The 22,200-nt window shown below is 39.8% G+C and overlaps 2 protein-coding genes across 7 annotated transcripts in view; one reads left to right on the forward strand and one right to left on the reverse strand.

The window, feature by feature from the left end:
- HDGFL3 (HDGF like 3) overlaps window positions 1–20,159 on the forward strand; it is a 76,207-nt gene extending 56,048 nt beyond the window's left edge. Inside the window, exons 4-6 of the mRNA XM_055556038.1 lie at window positions 2,439–2,597; window positions 6,638–6,784; window positions 19,062–20,159. Of these exons, the coding sequence (XP_055412013.1) occupies window positions 2,439–2,597; window positions 6,638–6,784; window positions 19,062–19,067 (312 nt within the window). The 3' untranslated portion in view covers window positions 19,068–20,159. The remainder of the gene's footprint in view (window positions 1–2,438; window positions 2,598–6,637; window positions 6,785–19,061) is intronic.
- Window positions 1–22,200, reverse strand: part of TM6SF1 (transmembrane 6 superfamily member 1) — a 58,636-nt gene that overhangs the window by 5,497 nt on the left and 30,939 nt on the right. For 3 of the 6 annotated variants that reach the window (XM_055556032.1, XM_055556031.1, XM_055556037.1), the window contains exons 10-11: window positions 20,644–21,875; window positions 20,344–20,517 (exon numbers count right to left, since the gene is read on the reverse strand). The exons of 1 other annotated variant lie outside the window; for it this stretch is intronic. In XM_055556032.1, coding sequence (XP_055412007.1) covers window positions 21,684–21,875 — 192 coding nt within the window. In that variant the 3' untranslated portion in view covers window positions 20,344–20,517; window positions 20,644–21,683. Of the gene's footprint in view, window positions 1–20,343; window positions 20,614–20,643; window positions 21,876–22,200 lie in introns of those variants that run through there. 2 more of the 6 variants (XM_055556036.1, XM_055556033.1) reach the window with 2 other exon arrangements.

Genomic DNA, 22,200 nt, shown 5'->3' on the forward strand with positions numbered 1-22,200 from the left:
TGTGTCTTGGCTTCGTGTTTTGGTAATTCTCTCAGTATTTCAAACTTTTTCATTATTCTTCTATTTGTTAATAGTATCCAATGATCTTTGATATTACCATAATAACTGTTTTGGGATGCCACAAACCCCACCCATATAAGACATGAACTTAATTGATGTGTATGTGTTCATGTTGTGTGTGTTCTGAGTGCTCCACTGATCAGCCGTTCCCCTGTCTCCCTCCCTCTCCTTCAGCCACCCTGTGAGACACAGTATTGAAGTTAGGCCAGTTAATGACCCTGCAGTGGCATCTAAGTATTCAGGTGAAAGGAAGAGTCAAGTCTTTCACTTTTAATCAAAAGCTAGAAATGATTCACCTTAGAAACTAAGGAAGTCATGTGGGAAACTGGCATGGGCCTAAAGCTAGGCCTCTTGGAGCCAAACAGTTAGCCAAGTTGTGAATGCAAAGAAAATGTTCTTGAAAGAAATTAAGAGTACCACTCTGGTGAATGCATGAATAATAAGAAAGTGAAACAGCCTTATTGCTGCTATGGAGAAGGTTTGAGTGGTCTGGATTGAAGATTAAACCAGTCACAAGATTCCCTTCAGCCAGAGCCTAATCCAGAGCAAGGCCTAACTCCAATTTTGTGAAGGCTGAGAGGGGTGAGGAGGCTGTAGATGAAAAGTGTGAAGCTAGTAGAGGTTGGTGCCAGAGGCTTAAGGAAAAAGCTGTTTCTATAACATAAAAGTGCAAAGTGAAGCAGCAAGAGCTGATACAGAAGCTGCAGCAGGTGATCCAGAAGCTCTGGCTAAGGTGCTTCATGAAGGTGGCTACACTAAACAACAGATTTTTTGGTGTAAATGACACAGCCTTCTATCGGAAGGTGCCCCCTAGGACTTCCATAGCTAGAGAAGAGACTTCTTCTGCTGACTTAGCTTCAAAAGATAGCCTAACTCTTGTTAGAGGCTAATTCAGCTGGTGGCTTTAAGTTGAAGCCACGGCTCATTGACCATTCTGGAAATCCTAGAGTCTTTAAAGATCGTGCTGAATCTACTCTGCCTGTGTTTTATAAATGGAACACCAAAACCTAGATGACAGCACCATGTACTAACCACATGCTTTACTGAATATTTTTAAGGCCACTCTTGAGAACTACTGCTCAGAAAAAAAGATTCCTTTGAAAATATTCCTGCTTATTGACAGTGCATCAGGCCACCCACAAGCTCTGATAGAGATGTACCATGAGATGAGTGTTGTTTTCCTGCCTGCTAACACCATATCCATCTGCAGTCCATGGATCAAGGAGGAATTTAGACTTTAAAGTCTTATTATCTAAGAAATACATCTTATAAAGCTATAGTGGCCATAGTTGGTGTCTCCTCTTACAGACATGGGGAAAAGTTGATTGAAAACCTTCTAGAAAGGATTCACCATTCTAAATGCCATTAACAACATTTATGATTCAAAGGAAGAGGTCAGACTATCAACATTAAGAGGAATCTGAAAGAAGTGGATTCCAACCCTCCTGGATGACTTAGAGGGCTTCAAGACTTCACTGGAGGAAGTAACTGCAGATGCGGTGGCAATGGCAAGAGAATTAGAGTTAGAAGCAGAGCCTGGAGATATAATTTCACTGTTGCAATCTGCTGTTAAAACTTGAATGGATAAGGAATTGCTTCTTACGGATGAACAAAGAGTGTCGTTTCTTGAGATGAAAGCTATTCCTGGTAAAGATGTTGTGAAGGCTGTTGATGTGACAACAAAGGATTCAGAATATTACATAAACTTAGTTGATAGAGCAGTGACAAGGTTTGAGAGGACTGACTCCAGTTTTGAAAAAAATTCTGTGGTGGCTAAAATGCTGTCAAACAGCGTTGCCTGCTACAGAGAACTCATTCGTAAGAGGCAGAGTCACCTGATACTGCGATGTCGTTGTCTTACTTTAAGTTGCCAGAGCCACTCCAACCTTCAACCACCACACTGATCGGTCAGTAGCCATCTATGTGACTGACCCTCCATCAGCGAAAAGGTTAGGACCCACTGAAGGCTCAGATGATGATTAGCATTTTTTAGCAGTAAAATATCTTTAAGGTATATACATAGTTTTTTTAGACATAATGCTACTATAAACTTAATAGACTACAGTATGGTATAAGCATAATTTTTATATGCATTGAGGAACCAAAAAATTCATGTGACTTGCCTTTTTGTGATATTTGCTTTATTGTGGTGGTCTGGAACTGAACCTAAAATATCTCCCAGGTATGCCTGTAATTCTGTTACTCTAAGAGGGTTCATGTCAAGTGGTCACTGGAAAATTGAAGTTGACAGCCCTTTATTTTGAAAATCTAGAGTAAGCTGAACTTTTTCTAATTAAAATAGAATGATTGTTTTTGCAGTCTACAATCTTTGCTATTTTTCAAAATGTAATTAGCTAATATTTTATTTTTTTTCCTAGGCAATTCAGCAGCAGAGCTCTTCAGAAACCGAGGGAGAAGGCGGGAATACTGCTGATGCAAGCAGTGAGGAAGAAGGCGACAGAGTAGAGGAAGATGGAAAAGGCAAAAGAAAGAGTGAAAAAGCAGGCTCAAAGAGGAAAAAGTCATACACTTCAAAGGTTACTAAGAAACCTTTCCCCTTGTTAATACATATATAAATATATCAACTCTTTTGAGCCTCTTCCTTCAGAGACAGTAATACATCTGAAGGGAATAGGCAGGTAATCTTAGACGTGAGCGTAGCTGCTGTGGACTCTCATAAGGGCTATTTGGCCCTGAAATACCGCCTTCTCAGTTGGAGGAGGACTGTTCTTCAATCAAGGGTGTAAGAGTAGGTATCCCTCTGATAACTGTCCCCAGATGAGCTCTGAAGAATTTAAGAATGTAGGAGACTTCAGTACGATTTAGGACTATGTCTGTTACTGTTTATGGAAGCATAGAGATAGACTCAGACTCTTGTCTCTTTTCTTTAAAGACTGTATTTTGTCACTTTATTTGTTCAGTCCTATTTCCTGATCACCTGTTCTATGTCAGACACTGTACTAGGTAGATACTAGTGAGCAAATCCAACTCCAGTCCTACCCTCCTATAACTTATCATCCAGTGGGTTGGGGGTGGAAACACAGAGTAAAAACCAATAATGAATATAAATTCTGGAAGGGCTATGAAGGAAATGAATGGGAGCAGGGAATGACAAAGTACATCCATTGAGATAGAGTGGCCAGGCCTTCCTGAAAAGACTAAGTTTATGCTGAGACCTGAAAGAGTCTGGAAGGAAGAGCCGTGTGTGGCCGAGCTCTGAAGGTGGGGAGGGTTTGACATGTTCCTGAATTGCAACAAGGCAGGCATCAGGATCAGGAAGGAGAGACCAGCAAAGGCTAAACAATGGAGACTGGTATGCCATGCTGACAGCTTACTAACCAGAGATGTATTAAATATGTCTTTGATTATCTGAACGGTATTGACCAGAGACGTTTCAGTATTCACGTACATAACAAACCACTGGCCACAGGCATAGTTTCTGCCTATGGTCAATAATGTGTTAAGGAGTTTGAATTTTATTCCAAATGTAACAATGATTTATTGGAGACATGACATGATCCTTGATTTACAAATCAGAAGTTTAGGTTTTTCATACAGTAATTCAGAAATACAGTTGAAAAAACTGATATTGTGGAAGTTTGTTCACCTTATAGAAACTTTAAGCAGGATAAATGGATGTTTGAAGATAAAGATTGGTACAAGTTTTGCTGTAATTGGTCTGTCACAAAGGTGAATGAATCCTTAGAGAAATTACTTCCGTTTAGACTGTGGTATTTAGTGACTGGATATACTTAGGAAACTCCTTAAAAACAAGTATCACGGGTGTATTAGACTGTCAGCGTTTTATTTTACAGTCTATAAAACCCACCCAACTGCCATACAGGTACAATTGTATGCATACATATTACTTCCTGTACACCTCATGAAGAACATGGTATCTGCCTTAAATGAGGATAAAGTTTGCAAATGACAGCAAAATAGTTAGAAAAATAACCCCTGTGGAAGACTGGATCTCCCACAGGGATTATTTTTTAAGCTGAATTTCTTTTAGCATTTTGGACTTCACTTACACACCCAACTGAATTTATTTTATTTAATTCATGATTGTCTGCTGAGCTTCTATGAAATGTGTTGTGCTACCCTAAATTACCTAAGCTTTCTAAGGTAGCCGAGATATTTAATAGTGTGTATATGTGACTTTTAAGCATCCTTATTTCATTTCTCTTGTGAAAACCAGAAGTAATGGAACTCTGCCTGGGGTAGACTTTATAGTGTAAAGCAATGAAGAGGGAAAGGCATACTATACTTACTAAGGCTTATCTATTTTTAAATTAAAGAATCATTCCCTTTGCTTCCTTCAAGAACACAACTTTTGTAATCATTTGAGAACCATGATTTATTTTCGGTATCAGCTGTATAAGCTAGCACAATGGTTCTCAAACTTTCACATGCACCAGAATCACCTGGAAACGGGGTTGTTAAAATATATTGCCCAGCGCCACCCCACCCCAAAATTTCTATTTTAGTTGGTCTAGGGTGGGACCTTAAATATCCGTGAGCTGAGGTTGCCAGTCTGGGAACCACATACCTGGGGTAACCTCAGTGCTCTCTTTGGCTTTCCAAATATTTCCTTTTGGTTGTGTGTGGTGACTTTTTTTTTTCCCCCTACATCTTTTTATTAAAGTTGAATAATCTTCCTTTGTCACTGAAAACAAGTGGCTCACAAACTTCTCTGACTGCATCCAAGTTAGGTTGAGGGAAGAGTCCCACATCCCCTCTACCTCACCCAATTCTGTTTTTTGTGGGGAAAAAAAGTTCAGTAATCATAACGAAAAGCCATAGTAGAAGCACACTTGAGGGAGGATATGTATATATAATCACTTGAGCAGTAAGTGTATGTATGATTCATATTGAAGCCATAACAAGATACTGGAAAATTGTTAGCAAAACATACTTTGCATAGACGTTATTTACTGTAAAAAGGAGGGCTAATCAAGAGAACCTCACAACAGACTGAACTGATGCTGATAGTAAACCATTAGCAATCCTAGTTAAAAACCAAAGATAGCAATGGGTGGATACACATCCAGTTTAAGGCCACGTTGATGAAACTGGTGAAGGGTGGGTCCTTCCCCAAAATTCCAGGGATTGTGAGGATCTGCATACACCCAGTGAGAGCTTCCTAAGGTTATGACATATAGCCTGGCAGCCAGATTTCTCAGTTGAATACTGAATATGACTCATTAGCAAAACTGTAGTAACACCCTATTTCTAGTCTTAAAAAATTATAAAAACTTGAAAAACTATAAAACTTAAAAAATCACTTACAGGGTTACTTGTCTGTATCCTTTGTAGGCACTATAAATTTTAGGGAGCTGTGCCTTATTTTCCAAGAATTGCAAGTCAGGAACTGTTACTTGAGGATTACTATGTAAAGCAGTTACTCCATTTTTATAATTATACTGTATTTACTAGGAGAACAAAAGTATTTCACCTTTTATATCATCACACTTGATTTAAACTTAAACTCTAGGCACTCCACATTCAGATTATTTAATCTGCTTTCCTTCTATGAAGGAAAATGAAGTCATTTTAAAGGGACATTTGAGGCTTGGTTGGTTGTTTCAGTTAGGTAAAATAGAAGCAATGTAATTATAGATTCTGTCACATAGCTAAAAGGTATTTTCTCTTTAAAAGTTGCATTTTAAAATACGGATTGTCTGAGGAAGCTCAAATTTCCTAACTTCATTTTTGTTAAGACCAAAAGTGACTTGGCTTAATGAGTTTTCTTAGCTGTTATCTGCCATGTGCTTAAAGATTCATAAAATTTTTCAGAAAGGAAGTGTAAGTAAAATGCTACATTTTATTTTCTTAAAAGTGCACAGTGGAGCCAGCTTTTGATCATTTTAATGCTGTTCTGCAAAGCAGCTCTGGCTGTGAACTCTAATTGTATTTTCATCCTCACTGCAGAGTTCATCTTGGTTTCAGAAGCAAGATGATAAAAAAGGAGCTAGTTCACCAGTATGGCCTTCAGTTCTTAAATAATTCTCCATAATTTAAAAAATTAAAGTTAATTCAGATCACATGGTGATGTACAAGTTTTGCCAAGATCATGCCATATATGCCATTGACCTGACAGCATCCATACGTGTTCTGACATGGGTGTCCATGTATGATCCTAGAGGGTTGATCTTGCTTCTCTGGACCTTACGCTCTGCTGTGAAATGATGGGGAAGGACAGGTGACCTTTAGGGTGCCTCCTAGCTCTGTAGCCTTCCTAGAGTGGTCTCCATCAACTGTATTTATTCATTGATAGTGTTCCAGGTGTGTGACTCTTCATTTTCTGCCCTTCATATCACACTGCCGGGAAGAGCTTAAAGGTTATCTAGTCCACCTCTACTTCCTTTCCAGCTGGTTAAACTGAGGCCCAGGGAGGTGAGATGACTTGTCCAGGGTTATCTAGCTCAGTCTTAGTACCTGCATGTGGTATCATGCTGTATCCTGTATCAGGCCACACAAACTGGATATAAGCCAGCTGTTCCTACATTTCTCACTTAAATTTGTGCAATCAGGGCTCTACTTTTGACTATAATTTTTAACTTGTCTAAACCTTTAGAAATCCTCTAAACAGTCCCGGAAATCTCCAGGAGACGAAGATGACAAAGACTGCAAAGAAGAAGAAAATAAAAGCAGCTCTGAGGGTGGAGATGCCGGCAATGACACAAGAAACACAACTTCAGACTTGCAAAAAACCAGTGAAGGGGTAAGAATATGCCTGTAACGTCTCCTGCCTTCCTGTTCACCTGGAAGGCACTCTGCCTCAGAACAGGGTTCATATCTCAGTGTTGGTAAATGTGGCCTTGGTGATGGAAAACGTGCTCAGCTGGACTTATACATTCATTCTCTGTTCCTGAATTAGTGATGAGCTGCTCACAGTCTGAGAACAAAAGACAGCCAGGTGGGAATTATACCTGCCCATCAGTTTGGAACTTAAACAGGTTCATTCTCTTTTAAACTAACTTCAGCAGCTTGCGAGTTTTTGAAAAGTTAGGCATGAAGTACTGAAATGATGAAATGCCACCTCAGAATTTGACAGTTGTATTTCTTTTATTATAAAATGAATGGCATGTTCAAAATAGGGTATTTTATACTGCTTCTTTCCTAGAAGCAGTATGTAATTTAATATACCGAGGAGACTTTAAATATTTAAATATTCAAACTATATGTGAATGTAAATGTTTAAAGTAACCAAGGGGAAAAGTTGTCCACTTTGAATCTTGTTCACTAGTGTTAACCTCTGTCAATAACTTCAAGGTCACAGGCAAGTCAACATCTGTAAAAGTTTTAGTGAAGGCAGATTTGCCCCTGGTCATTTTCCATGGATCTTTATGAAGACTAACTGGACAGCGGCAAATCATTTTAAAACAGTATCCATAAAACAAGTTATTACTCTTTAGTTCTGATTTCATTTCTGGTCTGCTTTTGTCAGTGCTGTTTACCTCTCAACTGTCTCCTGCTTCCAGTAACCCATGTTTATTCCCAAGTTATGACAATTCTAACTACTCCATTGTTCCTCTTACACAGCGCAGCTTCACTCTGTCCTCTGCCTGCCTGCCTTCTCTCAACCTCTCCAGTAAATAGACCCCTCTCATTACCTACACACATAGCCCTCCCTGGGACACTGAACTGCTAACATTCACCAAAGGCTTGAGTACCTGACTTAGATTCGGTTTTCTTTTTGTCTCACCTGCTACCTTCACCCTAGGTGTCTTTAATATGCATATAGCAAAAACTCCCACCACATGTCTCCGCTTTACAACCAACTTCATGTCTGGCTTCACTTCCTGTGACAGAGAAGGAGGCAGTCTACACCCTTACTACTCCATGTGCAGCCTGCAGACCAGTAACAACATCATCTGGAGGCTTGTTAGAAATGCAGAATCCAGGCTCAGATCTAGACCTACCAAACCAGAATCTGCATGTTAACTAAACTCCCAAGTTATTCATCCACACATGACAGATTGAGAAGCACTAAGCTCTACCTTTCTATCATCAGAGTCCAGAATATCATGTCCTCCTACCTTCTCCAAGGTTACCGCCTCACCCCTATCACTTGTCCCCCCCTCTCCTGTGCCTTTCCTTCCTTTCCCACTGCTCCTTACTCTCTGCCTCTAAACGGTATTAGGTCTCCCTTACCCTTATAGGAGCTTCCCTTGTGGGTCATGGAGAAGGCAATGGCACCCCACTCCAGTACTCTTGCCTGGAAAATCCCATGGACGGAGGAGCCTGGTAGGCTGCAGTCCATGGGGTCGCGAAGAGTCGGACACGACTGAGCAACTTTACTTTCACTTTTCACTTTCATGCATTGGAGAAGGAAATGGCAGCCCACGCCAGTGTTCTTGCCTGGAGAATCCCAAGGACGGGGGAGCCTGGTGGGCTGCCGTCTATGGGGTCTCACAGATTCGGACATGACTGACGCGACTTAGCAGCAGCTTGGGGGTCAGCTGATGAAGAATCCGCCTGCAATGCAGGAGACGTGGGTTCAATCACTGGGTTGGGAAGATCCCCTGGAGAAGGGAAAGGCTACCCACTCCAATATTCTGGCCTAGAGAATTCTAGATCGCAAAGGGTCAAATAGGACTGAGCGACTTTCACTTTACCATTATAGATACCTCCCTTCTACTATATGTCCTACTCGTTCCACTTTTCTCTTCATCTCTAATTTCTTAAGTTGTTTTTTCCTCCCAGTGTCCATTGTCTCACCCACTCATGTCTTAACCCCCAACACTCTTGTTTCTCCTTTGCTATTTCATTGAAACTGCTCTTGTAAAGGTCCCTAGTGATCCTCCCATTGCCAAACCCAGTGTCTGCTTTAGTCTTAGTCTGCAGCATTTAGTACCATTGACCACTTTCTCCTTCTGACTGTGCCTCCAGTTCACTCTTCTGCTTCTCCCAGTTTCTTCTCAGTCTCTTTCTAGAGCACTTTCCTCCAGGCTGTCTTGGCACCCTTCTAGTCTGAAAGTTTCCCCTCTGTCCATCTTAGGCACTCTCATGGCTTCAACTGTCATATATGACTGATGGCTTCCCATTCTGTATCTCTTGCATTGTAGATTCATTTTTCTGTTAATGAAACCATCTCTACTTTAATATCTTGAAAGCCACTCAGAAGATAGTTGCCACTGGAAGTAGCAAGAGCAGCAGCGGTAGCGGCTGACACTTTGTGTGCTCGTACTGTGCTCAGTGCTGTCCCTGCACTTAGTCCTCACGTAGATCCCAGGAGGCAGGTGCCAGGTGCTCTGCACTTTGTAGCTGAGTAAGCTGAAGCTGAAAGGATGGGCACGGTCACACGGCTCATCAGGGCCTATAGAAGCAAGGGCCTAAGATCTTTTTATTTCTACCCTGTGTCTAATAATATAATTTTATATACAAAAGGATATATATAATATCAAGTAGTAAGCAATACCAGAGACCCTACCACTCAACCCCAAAAGTAGAATATAACAATAACTTGTATCCATGTACATGTTCTTTCCCAGCCCATCTTCGTCCTACCCAGAGATAAGCACTAGTGTTGTATTTACCATTTCCTTCCATTTTTAAAACTTAGCCCATGCGTAACATACAGGTATATACTTAAACAATCATTAAATTTTGCTCCTTTTTGAGCTTTTTTAAAAATGATGACATTTACTCACTACTGTGCTTCCAAGATTCCTTCATGGGATTATGTGTAGTTTACTCATTTCTCATTACCTTATAATACTCAATTCTATGAGTACATCACAACTTCTTTATCCAGCCTTCTGTTGACAGGCATTTTGGTAATTTCCAGCTTTTTGCAGTTAGGAACTGTGTTGCTGTGAATATTTCCATATTGTCTCCTAGTGTACGCATGCAAGGGTTTCTTTAAGGGTATGTAAACTCAGACTAGACTGGCTGAGTCACAAATATTTTTATGGTGTTTATAAGATACTGCCAAATTACGTCCCTATAAGTTGTTGGACCAACTTATATTCCACCATCCATGTATGAGTTCCCTGTGACTCACTTGTCATTGTCAGACTTTAAAATTCTTCCCAATATAGAGGGTGAAAATTCTAGTCTTAATTTGCGATTCTTTGATCAGTAATAAAGTTGAGCCTCTTTTTACCTGTTTGACCACCTGTGCTTCCTCTTTTGTGCAGTGCTTGATTTGCGAATTTTGCCCATTTTCTTATTGAATTTATTTTCCTACTGATATGTAAAGGACTCCTTTACATATTCTGGATTCTAACAAACATGGGTGGTCATGTGCATTACAGACATCTTCTCCAAGTTTCTGGCTTTTCTGTTCAATTTCTTAATGATACCTGTTAGTGAATAGACATTCTTCATTTTATTGTAGTCAGATGCATCAAAATTTTCTTGTTATGGTTATCATTTTTCTGTATTGCTTGAGAAATCCATTCCTATCCCAAAGTCAGAAAGATATTCTCCTGTATTTCATTTTAAAATTGTAAACTTTAGTTTTTAACATTTTAGTGTTTAATCCATCTAGAATTGATCTTTGTGTGGGGTACGAGATAGGATCCCACTGCATTTTCCCCACAGCATAACCATTTAACCAGCACCGTGTATTAAACAGTCTCTCTATTCCTCTCTGATATGCAGTGTCATCTGTTATGTAGCCCTGGGTCTCTCTGGGTTCTCTATTCTGTTCCTTTGGTCAGTACTACACTTTCTTAATTACAGTAGCTTTATAATGTGTCCTGATATCTTATAGGGCAAGTAGCCTGATTTGGGGGGTTTTCTAGGTGGTACAGTAGTAAAGAATCTGCCTGTCAGTGCAGAAGACACAAGAGATGGGTTCAATTCCTGGGTCGAAAGATCCCCTGGAGAAGGAAATGGCTACCCACTCCAGTATCCTTGCCTGGGAAATCCCATGGACAGAGGAGCCTGGTGGGCTACACTCCATGTTGCAAAGAGTTGGACATGACTGAGCATACACACAGGCAGCCTAATTTTTTTTCCTCAGATATTTTTTAGACACAGTCTAGGATAGAAGGTCAAGAGGGGCTTTTTTTCTTGATGGGAGAATGTACAGCACATAGGCTGATAAGACGTAGAAGGCGATGGCACCCCACTCCAGTACTCTTGCCTGGAAAATCCCATGGACGGAGGAGCCTGGTAGGCTGCAGCCCATGGGGTCGTGAAGAGTCGGACATGACTGAGCAACTTCATTTTCACTTTCATGCACTGGAAAAGGAAATGGCAACCCACTCCAATGTTCTTGCCTGGAGAATCCCAGGGACGGGGGAGCCTGGTGGGCTGCCATCTATGGGGTCACACAGAGTCGGACACGACTGAAGCAACTTAGCAGCAGCAGCAGCAGGCTGATAAGAATGATCCAAATGTGGAATGATCACAAAATAATAATGTAGGAAAGAATTGCCAAAATAGGGCTCTTCAGAAGGCAAACAGGCATAAAATCCAGTGTACATCTGGAGGGGGTGCCTTAGTTCATGCACTGAAACAGGAGGAGCTTACCTGCCTCTGCGCTCAACACTCTGTGTTTTCCTCCTGTTGGGTGCGGGGGCAGGTAAGTGGGTACCTACAGTGAGAGCTTGTAAAAGTTCTCATCTGATTGCTTCTGTCTCCTTAGGAAGGAAGGTCAACAATTGAGAGTAAGAGCAGGAAGAAGTGTTGAAATTTCAAGAGGAGGAAAAGGGATAAAATAGTTAGAATACAAAAGTGACTGGACTTTGGAACAGCAGGAAGGGCCCACTCGAGGTTAGTGGTCATTAATTTAAGACCATTCAGATGGCTGTGTGTTTTTCTCCAGGCATATTCAATTGTGCGATCACAGAAAAGTAGAGAACCGAGTTTATCCAGAATTGGAGTTTGCCCAGAGAGCAAAGTAAAGGAAGTTTGAGGCAAGGGAGTTGAGGGTGTATGTGAGGAAGAGATTAATTATAATGATGGACACATGGAATCCAAAACATGTTCAGAGGGAAACATGGATGTGAGGAAGGGACAGGATCAACAGATTTTGAGTATCAAAGAGTTCTTGGAGTTGGAGTACTAGGTAAAGGGAAGGGACTAGGAAGAGAAGTAGAAATGAAATAGTCAGATGTCTAGATGGAATTATGGAAGCAGGCGGCAGGGCAGGTGCTCTTGGTGTCTTCAGTAAGACAGGTTTTCATTGTGTGAGCCCTGTTCACATCACAGAACATCGCAGTACCCTTGGCCCCTGCTCATTAAATGCCATTGAAAACTCCAACCTACAGTGTTCCCGTGAAAAGTGAAAGTGAAGTCACTCGGGCATGTCCAACTCTTTGCAACCCTGTGGACTGTAGCCTGCCAGGCTCCTCTGTCCATGGAATTCTCCAGGCAAGAATACTGGAGTGGGTTTAAAAAAAAAAAAAAATACTGGAGTGGGTTGCCATTTCCTTCTCCAGGGGATCTTCCGAACCCAGGGATCGAACCCGGGTCTCCTGCATTGCAGGCAGATGCTTTATTCTCTGAGCCATCAGAGAAGCATAATTTCCCCCAAAAAAACAGTGACCTAGTATTTGCAAATGCTGTCAGTGGTTGAAAATTGCTTGTTTAAGAAATAACCATGGAAATGAGCAGCTAAGGTAAGGTAGCAGACAATATTTTTAGGGAAGAGGAAGTCCAGGAAATAAGAGGTTAGAGTGTTGCAAAGACAATCTCTGTGCATGTTGACATCCAGCAGTTAGGATGCTGAATGACAGTGAGCCACAGCTGACATCTTCAAGGAGTCAGGGAGAGTGACGGGGAGTTTTGGAGAAGACTGCAGTAGGGAAGGGCCGGCATCTTACAGCATTGAGACTAAAGTCCAGAAGGATTTTTTTCCTGAGGGGAAGTACAGAGAGAGGAAGAATAGCTAGAAATAGTAGTAAGGTCAAGGTCACCTTCCCCACCTCCAGGGCTTGCAGTATGAGAGCTGCGGCAGAGGAGGTTACCACCTGGGGGTTGCAGAGAAAGCAGCAGCAGGATCTCCAGGGTGAAACTAGATTGCAGTTAGAACAAATTGATGAATAAAGTATCTCGGGAATGAAGAAGGTTTGCTGATGGCTGACTGTAATTTCCAAGGGAAGCTAAAGGCAAAGGAGAAAAGGAAGGATATACCCATCTGAATGCAGAGTTCCAAAGAATAGCAAGGAGAGAAAAGAAAGCCTTCCTCAGTAATCAATGCAAAGAAATAGAGGAAAACAATAGAATGGAAAAGACTAGAGATCTCTTCAAAAAAATTAGAGATACCGAGGGAACATTTCATGCAAAGATGGGTTCAATAGAGGACAGAAATGGTATGGAACTAACAGAAGCAGAACATATTAAGAAGAGATGGCAAGAATACACAAAAGAACTATACAAAAAAGATCTTCATGACCCAGATAACCACAACAGTGAACATTACCTAAGCCAGACATCCTGGAATGCGAAGTCAAGTGGGCCTTAGGAAGCATCACTACGAACAAAGCTAGTGGAGGTGATGGAATTCCAGTTGAGCTATTTCAAATCCAAAAAGATGATGCTGTGAAAGTGCTGCACTCAATATGTCAGCAAATCTGGAAAACTCAGCAGTAGCCACAGGACTGGAAACAGTCAATTTTCATTCCAATCCCAAAAGAAGGCAGTGCCAAAGAATGTTCAAACTACTGCACAATTGCACTCATCTCACACACTAGCAAAGTATTCAAAAGTCTCCAAGCCAGGCTTCAACAGTACATGAACTGTGAAATTCCAGATGTTCAAGCTGGTTTTAGAAGAGGCAGAGGAACCAGAGATCAAATTGCCAACATTCGTTGGATCATCAAAAAAGCAAGAGAGTTCCAGAAAAGCATCTACTTCTGCTTTATTGACTGTGCCAAAGGCTTTGACAGTGTGGATCACAACAAAGTGTGGTAAATTCTTCAAGAGATGAGAATACTAGACGACCTTACTTGCCTCCTGAGAAATTATGCAGATCAAGAAGCAACAGTTGGAACTGGAAATGGAAGAACAGACTGGTTCCAAATAGGGAAAGGAGTACGTAAAAGCTATATATTGTCACCCTGCTTATTTAATTTATATGCAGAGTACATCATGAAAAATGCTGGGCTGGATGAACCACAAGCTGGAATCAAGATTGCTGGGAGAAATACCAATAACCTCAGATATGCAGATGACAGCACCCTTATGGCAGAAAGCGAAGAAGTAGTAAAGATCCTCTTGATGAAGTGAGAGGAGAGTGAAAAAGCTGGTTTAAAACTCAACATTCAGAAAACTAAGATCATGGCATCTGGTCCCATCACTTCATGGCAAATAGATGGGGAAACAGTGAGAGACTTTATTTTTCTAGGCTCCAGAATCACTGCAGATGGTGACTGCAGCCATGAAATAAAAGACACTCCTTGGAAGAAAAGCTATGGCAAATCTAGACAGCATATTAAAAAGCAGAGACATTACTTTGCCAAAAATGATCCATCTCGTCAAAGCTAAGGTTTTTCTGGTAGTCATGTATGGATGTGTGAGTTGGGACTATAAAGAAAGCTGAGCGCTGAAGAATTGATGCTTTTGAACTGTGGTGTTGGAGAAGACTCTTGAGAGTTGCTTGGACTGCAAGGAGAGCAAACCAGTCAATCCTAAAGGAAATCAGTCCTGAATATTAACTAGAAGCACTGATGCTGAAGCTGAAACTCCAATACTTTGGCCACCTGATGCAAAGAACTGAGTGGAAAGACCCTGATTCTGGGAAAGATTGAAGGCAGGAGAAGAAGGAGATGACAGAGGATAAGATGGTTGGATGGCATCACCAACTCAATGGACATGAGTTTGAGCAAGCTCTGGGAGAGGGTGATGACAGGGAAGCCTGGCATGCTGCAGTCCATCAGCATAAAGAATCAGACACAACTGAGCGACTGAACTGAACTGACTGTAATATCCAAGGGACCCAATGGAAGAGACTAAGGAATTGGGGGGCGGGGGGGAGGCTGGCATTTAAGAGATGAGGTTGTAAATGAACACAACAAAGTGTCAGGGATGAGAGTCCAGGATGTGATAGATGCTCTGGAGCCCATCTTGTGTTAGGAAGAAGGATTGATCGCTCAGGGCAGAGGGTGGTATTGGAGTGGGAGCCATTTCCTTCTCCGGGGGATCTTCCTGACCCAGGGATTGAACCTGGGTCTCCTGCATTGCAAGCGGATTCTTTACTGTCTGAGCCAGGGGAGCCCCCAAAAGGATTATTGTCTCAGGGCATAGGGTGGGATGGAAGTTACATATATTGGTGAAGGAAGAAGAGGTTCTTACAAGGAGCCCATAGAATTCCAAGACTCCCTTTATGTCTGGGTGCTCTCTGCCTTCATCCTCACTCCTCTAGCAGAAGGACGAGCAGAAAGGGGCAGGCTGCAGAGCACGTAGAGCTCCCTTCTTAACTCACCGAAGTGGAGGTGACTTTGTGGCCAGGACACCATGCAGATAATACACCTGCTGTGTTAATACCTCTTGCTGTGAACAAATAACTCCAAGACTCAGTGGCTTAAAATAGCATTTTCTATGGGTCAGGAACCAAAATAGATGTAACTTGTTGATACCTCTATCTCCACATCTCTCCAAAGCTGCAATTAATGTATTAGCAGGAGCTCAAATCATTTTTGAGTTGAGATTTGGCTTGGGGCTTGGTCCTTTTCCAGGCTCACTCAGGAAGTTGTTGGCAGGATTTGGTCACTCATAGTTATTGGATCGAGGGCTTCAGTACTTCACTGACTGTTGGCCAGAGGCCTCCCTTGGTTCCCTGCCACATGAGTCTCTCCATAAGGTGGCTTCAGCATGGCAGCTGGCTTCATTAGCAGGAGAGAGGGTGGAAGCAACATGGAAGTCAACCTTTTGTTCTCCGATCTCAGACACGATATCCCATCACTTTTGCCTCATTCAGTTCATTAGACGAATGTCACAAGATCTAGCCTACTCTAAAAGGTAGGGTGTTACACAAGGGTATGAATTTAAGGAGGCAGGTATCACTGAGATCCATGTCAGAAAGCTGCCCCACCCTGAACCAAACACTGACAACAAGGAGATAACTGGCTTAGACCAGTCAGGTTCTGCCCATCCCTGACACTGGAGTCAAGTCCCCAAATCACAAGGATGTCACATAGTTGTGGGGAGGAGCAAAGGACAGAATAAATGTGGGGCAGACAGCCGGAGGGTTCACTGTCGCCACTAACCAGTATTCATACCTTTATTCTTCTGGCTCGGGACCTGTTCTTCCTACCATCTGGTGCTGCTGGTGCCCTCCACATCAGGCCCAGTCTCCTGATTTCCGCATAAAATGGCCTTATCACTCTCACCTTAGTTTATCTTTTTAGCCTCACTTTTCACCATTCACTCTCATTTATTCCAAGCCAGTGGTTTATCAAGGTTTTTAGTCTCAGGACCCCTTTACTACTCTTAGAAGTTATTGAGGGCCCCGAAGAGTTTTTGTTATAGCTATTGATATTTACTTAATTAGAATTAAAAATAAAATTTTAAGGATATTTATTTACTTTAAAATAATAGTAAACCCATTACTTAACATAAAATAACACATTTTTGTGAAAAACAAATATTTTCCCAAAAAAAAGTTCTTGAGAAAAATTATACACTTTTTTACATTAAAAAAAATACATATCTTTAATGTCTGCTTTAATAGAAACTCTCAGGCCATATTGTCAAATCTGCTTCTGTATTCAGACTGTTGTGATATGTTATTTTGGTTGAAATATAAGAAGAAAATGTAGTCTTCCATAGACATGTAGTTGAAAATGGAGATAGGAATATTTTAATAGTCTATTCAGGTCATTGTGTGTATTCTTTGATATTACACCAATTCTGTAAGTGGTCATTTCTTGGAGGTTAGTTGCAGTGTCGAATCTGAACCTCTTATATTCTGTCTGGTTAAAATCCATTGGACCATCTGGCACTATGAATCTCTTTTCACATTTGGAAAATATTTGTTCCCTGAGTTACTTAAGTTTTCCAAATATTTCACTATGAGATCTTTTTAATCACATTTTAAATATCACTATCTTGTCCCCTAAAAAAAAAGCTTTACATTTTGGGAAGCTTTTTTAGAGAGGATTTAAGTTTTCTAGAATCCTAATCTTCACTCAAAAGCCCAAATTTTATCATTGGCAATGAATACTGTCAGTCATTTTCCATGAAGTAATAGGCTCGTTTCATTTATTTTTGACAAAATGCCAAATACCCAAGTCTGAATAACCATAGTTTATCTGCCATATTTCCAAGAAAAATTGGTGCTCCATAAAAAGACCCTATGACTTCTCCAGCCTGTAACTTCTGCTTACTATGTTCGGGTATCCTTCAGCCTGTTAGTGTACCTCACATTGAAATGCCTCAAGAGAGAACCCAGTGGATTAGCCAGCCATTGTGCAGTATGAAACTGGTGTGGCGCTGAGCATGGCAGCCAGTGCATGAAGGCACAAGTTCTAGCTGCTTATGTGGAGGAGATCTGCAGTCTAGCAAACAGAACACTGTTCAGAAGATCCACCAGTGTGAATGAGCAGTGTATTTTTTTCATATGCAGATGCAGATAGAGTGATTATGATATGAGAAGTTAAAAATTAATTTGTAATTTGACTTTATTAATATAAGCACCCATTTAATAGTACTTCCACCCAAAAAGCGTGTCCTTAAAGTTATAGTCACATTCTGCTACCACTCTCACTTTGCTGGGGGCACTAATAATATTCTGAGGCTACCATCAGACCATGTGTTTTAAAAATATTCTTCAACATGGATTGAGTAGTTGTTACTGTGAGTTTTCTACCGATGTAAGCATAGAATGTATTGCCTAACACATTAATATTAATAAAAAGACATTGTTAAAGAAGTTTCTTTGGTTGATTAACAATTTTTTGTTGTTTTAATGGGTGTTTTCCTCCTTCACAAGGGAGGAAAATCCTCTAAAGCCTGTGAGTATGATCTTATTTGTAGCGCTTTTCTTTGTTAATAAATAACGAGGAGTCACCAGGCACTGTATCTTGCAAGTTCATCGATTTTAAATGTAATGTTTTTTGTTTTTTTTTTAAGATTGGCTTTCTCATTTTGGTAAGAACAAAGAAGACTAAGAAATGTATTTCTGCTATCTTGAGGGGCTAGTAGGTTTAGAAACTTTCCTCTTTGAAGGTTCTGGAATTAGCTGTACATTATATATGGTGCAGGGTAGAGTTTAGCTACATAAGTGAAAACCATACCCATGAATGATGACATGCATCCTACAAACAAGTTCATTCACTTAGTGAAGTGAAGAGCTGAAGGAGGCTGTTTTCAGAAAAAGTATTGGGGGCCCGAGTTCCCTCTTTAATTTATACCACAAGAGCAGTACTAAGGGGGTTAATGTATTAGGGTTAATGATGAAGAAAACAAAAATAGCATCCCGGTGGGGAAATGTAACCTGACACAATTATAAGTGGGACCCAAACTAAAACACAATCCTTTTAGGAAATGGAAGTATTTTATCTTTGTCAAATGGAAGCAATCTAAACTTTACAAAAATCTAGGCTTCCTTTCTCTTTGTGTATCTTGACTTAATATTATTAACTCTTGTATTTCATTGAGCCATACTGTCACAACTAATTAAATTATAAATATTATACAGAATAATTTGCAATTCTGCAAATACTTTTAAAATTTTAAGAAATTTACCTTTCTTTGTGATACCAGAATCCTCACAAAGATGGATTATCTCCGTTTTCCCCTTAACTTTATGTATCCCAGCAATGCATTATCCTAGAGTTTTACAGAGTGCACGCTTCTTCACTGTGTCCTGCCAGACAATAGACAAAGTTTACACTAAAAATGCCCTAGTTTTTCCTTTAGCTTTTTGCACTGATTGGTATAAAGCAAACCCTCAGAGACTGTTCTTGCTGAGTATTGTTAATGCTGCAATGCAGATTGGAATCTCAAAAAATCCAGGTATATAGTATAAAGATGTGGGTAGCTTATATTGTTAATATTCAAAATCATCTAAAGGCTTGTTTTCTTTGTGTTTTTTTTTCCAGACCTAACTACCATAATGAATGCTGCATACTAAGAAAACCACAAGAAGGTTATACGTTTGGTTGTCCAATACTCTCGGATTTGATATGAACCAACACATAGTCCTTGTTGTCATTGACAGAACCCCAGTTTGTATGTACATTATTCACATTCCTCTCTGATGTGTTTGGGGGAAAAAAAGACATTTTAGCCTTTTTTAAGGTTATTGACTTAATTTCATGTTATTTGGTTGCATGAAGTTGCCCTTAACCACTAAGGATTATCAAGATTTTTGCACAAGCTCATACAAGTCTAGGATCCTTTATCAAGGCAGTTATGTTTATCACTCTTCTGCCTTTTACTCCACCATCACCAAACACTCAGTTAAATATAAATTAGCATTTTTTTAAAAGGACCACTCAACATAATGCTTAAGGGATTTCTTCTCTGTGACAAAACCCAGGAACCAATTCCTAGATACATAATGTTGGCATATTGAAGGTGAACTTAAAATTGTCCTTCAGTTTTGAGGCCATGTGTAAAGTTGAATCATATTGTAAAATACCTTTTCCGTATTAGAAATAGCTAGTTGACAACTTATACTTCTCAAAACTCATGTTGTTACGTACACAAACTCAGTTTCTATATGTGAAGTTAAGTGAGTCTTTTGTGTTACTCCAAGATAAAGGCAATGATTTATTTTCTCCCAATGCCAATACAATTTGAGCTAATCACTCAAGCTGGATACTTTACATTTTAAAGCTGAACTCAGCAGTAGCCCTATGGGAAGTAAGACAAAGCATTGACTTTTAAATATAGACTTTTAAACGATCTGTTGTTTTCTTTTGGAACTAGAATTAGAATAGTTAATACTCATCCACAAACCATTATTATGTGTACATTATTGTTGCAATTGTGATAATAGAAAATTTTATTTATTTTTATGCCAACTTATATTGTGAGAACACATTTAGTCAGTTTGGGTTTTATCAATCCTGTTATGCTTGTCCTTGGAACATCTTTCGCGTATTCGAGGTTTGTAGTTGAAAAGTTTACTGTAAAAAAAAAAATCAAAAACAAAAAAATGTATTGTTTTTACAGAATAAATTTATTGGAATGTGTACTGGGAGTAAGAGTTGAGGTTGTAAACAACTAAGTTAGTGTAATTTGGCTTCATATATGTAATGTGAGGTATTAATGTAATTCATATATTAAAGCAAAAATTGTTAACAGCAAGCTGATAAGAGAATCAAGTGCAGGTGAGGCTTTTTCTTTTCTTTTTTTAAACACTCTGGGTTTTAGGACTTGTGTTTTGTTTTTTTTTTTAACACTGGGGGGTAGGGAGAGGAACTGGCTACATGACTGCTTGCATATCTGTGTTACTTACCAGTTCAGTGGACCCCTAAATTCACACTGGACATTATCCATGCACTGATCTGGACACCATTTTCTTTTAGGTTTTCTTATTTTGGTGACGAGCTAGTAAATAGCATGAAGGAAAAAATGTGAGTAGCTCTGAAAGCGTAGGGCCATTAGTGATGATGCTGGTGATGATGGGAGTGGTGATGATGGCACCTGAGGGCATAAGAGTACAGATCCACTTACCACTCCTGGGCACTGAGGAGGCGGCTATGTCTTGGGTTTGTTTCTCTAATTTAGCAAATACTGATTTTCCTCTATTATACTCGACTCACGCTTCCACATGATGAACAGTTCATTTAAAAGACAGTAGGAATGCCAATCCAGTTCTTTGTCCTTACAAGGTACTTTTTAATTTTGAATAATTTAAAATCAAGGAAATTTAATTAATTCATCAAAAGTCCTCTTCATCGCTCACACTAAAACATAAGGAGAACGTAGATGACATTTCGAATTGGAACGTATAACTGACAGATTTTTAAAACAAAAAAGCTAAAGACCACAGAACTTTTTTGAAAAAGAAAATACACAAAATGTTTCAAATTTAATAAGATTTGTCTTCATAAAAGGCCAAAAATAATTTATTAAAAATATACACAGAAACAATAGAAATATTTCCAGTCACCAGTAAAATAAAGGTAATAATAAAGTTATAGATCCCTTCTTAACTGTTTAGACGCAATAAAAAATTTCAGTGAAAGCAGTTTTTGAAACCCCAGTGAATAGTTTACTTTCCTTGGGAAAACACTTTTCAAACAACATTTTTAAATGTTCTGATAATTTGTCTTTTATATTGAGGTTGATCATAAAGCATATACATCTTATATGCAAAAATGTTCCTCCAATCTGTATTTGCTAGTTTGAAATTTTTAATATGCATAGGCCATTTTCACTTTCGAATAGTTTCCTTTTCATGTTCATTATTATAGAAGCTAAATTGTAATTTTTCACACTTATACTTAATATATACAAACAGAATATTGAGATAGGTGGTTGTTTATTCACAAATACCCTGAAATGTATTTCTTTAAACAGACTTTCTGTATAACTTCAACTTTCCTTCAAAAAAGGATTTACCCACATAATTCCTACGATACAGAGTATAGAGCAAGAACTGATGTATTCGCAAATGTTCCTGTGCAAGAAGAGAGTGGAATGGGGCCAGATATGGGTACCAAGATAGCAAAAGTCAGTCATCTGGAGAGAAAGAACATAAAACAATGTTTTCATTCAACTTTTTCATCTGCCTTTGTTTTTATGAAGAATTCAGGTCTGTAGATACAGCGATAGGCCAGGAGCTGGGGAAGAACTCCATATGCTATGTTTAAGGCTAAAAAAATGATTTTCGCTTCTTCAGGGACTCTGTAGACATAAGCAGTTCTAGCATGAAGAGAAGCACCGATGTGAGAAAACTGAGCCTGTCATGTTAAAAAAAGGGGGGGGGGAGGGGTGAGGTAAGCATAAATTCTGTGTTCAAATGCATTCCTAATGGTCCATTCAGACCATGCACCTGTGCCCTCAAAACCAGATTTTCAAACAATCCAGAATCCTCAATATCTCATTGAACTTGGGGTCAGTCTTGATATAACCATTCAAATAAAGTAAGCCACCTTTAGCATGTCTTTATCAGGCTAACTGATTTTTAACTCATCTAGTGCCCACCCGGCCCAACTCCATACCAAACAGTAGTGGCTCAATTTACAAAAGAAAAATCTGAATAAAATCTGCCTTGTCCTGATTTGC

The sequence above is a fragment of the Bubalus kerabau genome, chromosome 19 (assembly GCF_029407905.1).
Source record: "Bubalus kerabau isolate K-KA32 ecotype Philippines breed swamp buffalo chromosome 19, PCC_UOA_SB_1v2, whole genome shotgun sequence".
NCBI lineage: Eukaryota > Metazoa > Chordata > Mammalia > Artiodactyla > Bovidae > Bubalus > Bubalus kerabau.